This window comes from Pygoscelis adeliae, unplaced genomic scaffold (assembly GCF_000699105.1).
Source record: "Pygoscelis adeliae isolate BGI_AS28 unplaced genomic scaffold, ASM69910v1 Scaffold297, whole genome shotgun sequence".
Classification (NCBI taxonomy): domain Eukaryota; kingdom Metazoa; phylum Chordata; class Aves; order Sphenisciformes; family Spheniscidae; genus Pygoscelis; species Pygoscelis adeliae.
The window spans coordinates 632,737-637,136 of NW_008825211.1; the positions used below are offsets into that span (position 1 = coordinate 632,737).

Consider the following 4,400-nt stretch of genomic DNA (forward strand, 5'->3'; position numbering starts at 1 on the left):
CACCATTTTCCTTACCTTGTACACAGGGTCGCAGTCAGCTTCTGTGAGATCGAGGACATAATCGAGGTCTTGCTGAACGATAAAGCAGGTTCCATCACCTACACGAGCAGAAGAGTTACCAAGCAAGGAAGAAACATCAGCCAGTTTGTGAAATAAGCCATGCTCTTAATTACAAACAGGCACTAACAGGCCCATCAGAAACACCTGATCACGGGGTATGAAGCCCCCAGGAAGAGGGAAACATGCTGTGAGGATGTCAGAGAGATGGGAAAAGGCTCTAACGGCTGAGATGCACCTTGGAGGCCCTGTTTTGGAGGAACACGGGGAGGTGGGGGGTGGAAATCACAAGGCAAAAAGCAACCATGTAATACAGCTCCTACTACATCACCTTTTTGCCACGGACACAGTCCAGCCCTCTTCTACAAGCCAGCCACGCGCTTGTATGCGAGAGGGCAATACCCAAAGAGCATGAAACTCCTCAATTCGATTACAGAATTTCTACTGGCACAACACAGCACTTGAGTTACCTTGGCTGGCAATAAATCCATCTCGGTACGGGAGCAGCGAAAGCACCGGTGCTCCTGATCTGTGGATGACCTGGATTGGAGCGCTAGAAAAAGGAGCAGAAACAAGGGATGAGTATTACGGTCTATAGTCAAGAGCCCGTTCCAATGTGGGAACGCTGAAAGAAGAGCGTGAGCTCGTGGTTAAAAGATACATGAGGAGAACATACAGGACATGGGGACTTGATCAGTGGTTAACAAAGAGCCTCTGTCCTCTAGAAGCAGACGGGAGTCAGCGCTGGTTTTCCTGCAGATGTTGCCAAAGGATCAAAGCGGGAGTAAAGAGTTAGCCAGCAGGTGAGCACCAGTAAGCCTCCATGATGGACTGCAGACAGATTATCCTTACCGAGACACAGACAAAAGCTTGGAGCTCATCCAGCATGAAAGGCTCTTCAGGCTTTGGTGCCAACCTCTCCAGCCCCCCACCCAAAAGCACCACCTGGATGCCTCCCTGCTCAGAGCTCGCCTTTGACACTAACGAAAACCAGCTTAGAGCAGCTCCTGCCCTCAGCGACAGCTCAGTTCCCAGGCCTATGCTGGAGTGAGGATCAGGGTAAATGTTAAGACCCCACAAAGGCACTTAAGTCTCACCAGTGAAGCAGAGGAAGGGGCTGTGCTTTTGGTGGGAGGAATACGGCTGTTAAGAAGTTTTCTGCTAAATCTATCTATCTAATATAATATCACACGATATTCATATGTAACATAATATGCACAGTACATTAACAAAATTTTATATATATATATAAGAAAAGCAATAATCTGCAAGGTACGGCTATGCCACGAGCACCCCTGGTCACAGATCAAGACTGAAAAGCTTTTCAGTAACTAAGGAATCTGCACAGAGCCTATAGTCTTTTAGGAGACACTTCCCATCAGATCACCAACCTGAGAAAAAGTATCCTCCTCAGTGCTCCCCAAGAGAAAGAAACGGCTGCAAGAGGCTCAGAAGCTCACAGTGCCATGGCTTGAGCTGTATCCGCCCTTTAGGAGGAGCGCCGTCTGCCAGCACCCTCAATCTGCCCCTCTTTCCCAGCCAAAAAACCAGTTGTCGTTTAAACACTTGCAGCCCCAGGCACTCACTCACTTTGTGTTTCTCACATCCAGCTGATATATGTTCCCATCCTGAGCCCCTGCTAGGATATAGGTACTTGAGAGGAAGGTGCAGCAGTTGAACGCATCAGATCCGACAAAGAGGAACACCTGGGAATATAGGAACAAATTCAAGCGTCAGACAGTCACAAGTGAGGACACAGAACACCCAGGAGAAGGAAGCAATAATTTCTTTAGAAGTCAGTACAGTCGCTTCCGTGAGTCATGGCACAAACTGGCAAACCCGGAGGTTAATAACCCCTCAGCTCTGCTCCAAAAGACGGAGAGGAACAGTGCTCCAGGATCGGGTTTGCCAGGTCGGCAGAGACAGTGCAATCAGTGAACGCTCCTGGGTCTCCTTTGGAGAAAGGATGCGTCACTGTGACAGGCGAGCCGATGCTGAGCTCAGACTAATCTTCAGACACCCACGGAGCAGCGAGACCAGATCTGCCAGGCAGGTCGGCAAAGACCACTCCTTCCTCCCAGAGCTGCAGTCATTGTCACAGAGCCTGCGAGCTTTTTCCAGGCGAGCCCTTGCCAGCTCACTGACCAGCCTTGGTGAGCATATCTGTTCCACCCAAATTTTACTCTCCACAAACGCCGCAAGCAGTTTAATCTGCTACGTCACCAGGAGCTCCTGGTAAGATCTTCCGTACCCGAGATCTACCAACTCCATCTCCCTTTGCCAAGAGGAGGGAGATGGACTGGTGATCACCCAAGGTCCCCTTCACACCCTACTTAAAACACCTGCCAGAATAAACAGCAACTTTACACCTTGGCTGGATGGGACAGCCTGCAGTTCCTGCATTCACGATGACATCCGCTAGCTGCTGTTTAAACAGCCTTCCCCAAACCTGGGTTAAACTCATGAACAACTGATGCTCCTCAAACCCCTGCATACAAGTCTAGCCAGTAGAAAGGAGAGGACGCATCCCTTTACTGTACCAGGTTTTAGTCTTTCCTCCACGAAATACACATGGGGGAGAACACTGCAGCGTAGGACCTCGGCCAAAGGCAGGCAGATCAGCCTTCCCCTGCCTCCAGCCTGGTTGTGTCCCTTTCTGTGCCACGTGGTGAACCTCACCAGGGGAGCAGAACGGGTTAGTTTTAACCTGTCTCAATTCCTCAGCCCAGTCCTCTGCACAGCCACGTGAACAGCAGCTTACGCACCGAGGAGCTGCTGCAGCAGCAACGGAAACGAAGGGGCTGGGGCCCCAGAGCTGATGTTATAGCAGCATCTCAGAGCACTCTCCCAGGCAAGTACTTCTGATAGTCTCGGACCCCTTACCGGCTGCCTGCTCTGCAGTCCCACTCCTTGAAGTTTCTTGTCTTCTCGAGCCAGCAGCAGGATTTTCCCTTCTGTCCCAACCTCACGTTCACCTGACAAAAGGACAACAGTTAACTCCAGCAGTGGCTACGCAACAAGTCTTGACGGGACCAAAACATGACAGTTTGGATCACGGTTCAAAGCTGCGCCAGGGGAGGTTTAGACTGGACATAAGGAAGCGTTTCTTTACCAAGAGGGTGGTCAAACACTGGAGCAGGCTTCCTAGAGAAGTGGTCGATGCCCCGAGTCTGACAGTGTTTAAGAGGCATTTGGGCAATGCCCTTAACAACGTGCTTTAACTTTTGGTCAGCCCTGAATTGGTCAGGCAGTTGGACCAGATGATCGTTGTAGGTCCCTTCCAACTGAAATATTCTATTCTATTCTACCCCCGCTGAACCTATAACAGCATTCCTCCGTACCCTAAGACACCAGATGCAGCAAGGCAGGCCAGTAATCAAAGAGATCCCAGTCTTAAACTGCTTGGTAAGGCTCAATTCCTCCACAGGACTGGAGCGCTCTATTCCGGTGACCCTAGTTCCCTTCCCTAGGTGGTACAAGGGCACACAGCAGCAAGCCACGTGCTCAGGATTATTGGTGACAAACCTAAGCAGTTTGGGACAGGGGAATGAAGATGAATTTTACGAGTAAGATCCTTACTAGGAGCTTTTTCAGGCGTGCCCAGGTTCAGTGAGCTGTCAGCAGCGCCCAAGGCAATGCCGTTGACAGGAGAGCTGCAGTCAGCGATGACACCCAGACAGGCAGATTTTCCACAGTCCCAGAGGCGGGCAGTGCCATCTCTAGAGCAGGAAAGGACATTTCTTCCCCGATCCACAATGGCAGTGTCCAAAATACCTGCAAACAAAGCAAAAGCCATGTTCAGACAGACAGCATGGAAGGCAGATAGACAAGGCATCTCATTTCCCAAGGCAAACCCAACTACAAGCCCCAAGCCACTGTCCCCAGAGTGCCATCAGTCACACACAGCCAAATTGTTATGGGGTGCAACGTGGGGCAGGGAGCCATGGCATCTAGAAAGAGGTATGTGTGGAAGGCAGCAGCTCCCAGCAAACCACATGCCAGAGCGGGAGACAGCACCCGGCACAAAGGTGAGATATTACCAACAAAATGACTGGCAACACCTTACCTCAAACTGAGCTGATACCACAGCTGCTGCCGTTTCTACCTCCATAATTAATCTCTAACTTGGGCAGAAAATAGACTGGCCCAGCACTCTCAGAACATTGCCAGCTCCAGCTAATCCCCAAAGTTGTGTGGGGCAAGCAGGATCCACGTTATCCAGCTACAGCAACACCAAAAAAGCAGCTTTTGCAGGTGCCGACATCCCCTAACGACTTTATTTCACTGTGGGCTCTAGATCTGAAAAATGACGCAGTGGTTTCTTGGAAGGGAACAGTCAGAGG

At 50.6% G+C, this 4,400-nt stretch overlaps 1 protein-coding gene across 1 annotated transcript in view; it reads right to left on the minus strand.

Annotated features, from left to right (window-relative positions):
- The window catches only part of PAAF1 (proteasomal ATPase-associated factor 1), a 12,098-nt gene that overhangs the window by 1,233 nt on the left and 6,465 nt on the right, over positions 1 to 4,400 (minus strand). Inside the window, exons 4-8 of the mRNA XM_009329023.1 lie at positions 3,637 to 3,831; positions 2,941 to 3,032; positions 1,648 to 1,763; positions 528 to 610; positions 16 to 98 (exon numbers count right to left, since the gene is read on the minus strand). Of these exons, the coding sequence (XP_009327298.1) occupies positions 16 to 98; positions 528 to 610; positions 1,648 to 1,763; positions 2,941 to 3,032; positions 3,637 to 3,831 (569 nt within the window). The remainder of the gene's footprint in view (positions 1 to 15; positions 99 to 527; positions 611 to 1,647; positions 1,764 to 2,940; positions 3,033 to 3,636; positions 3,832 to 4,400) is intronic.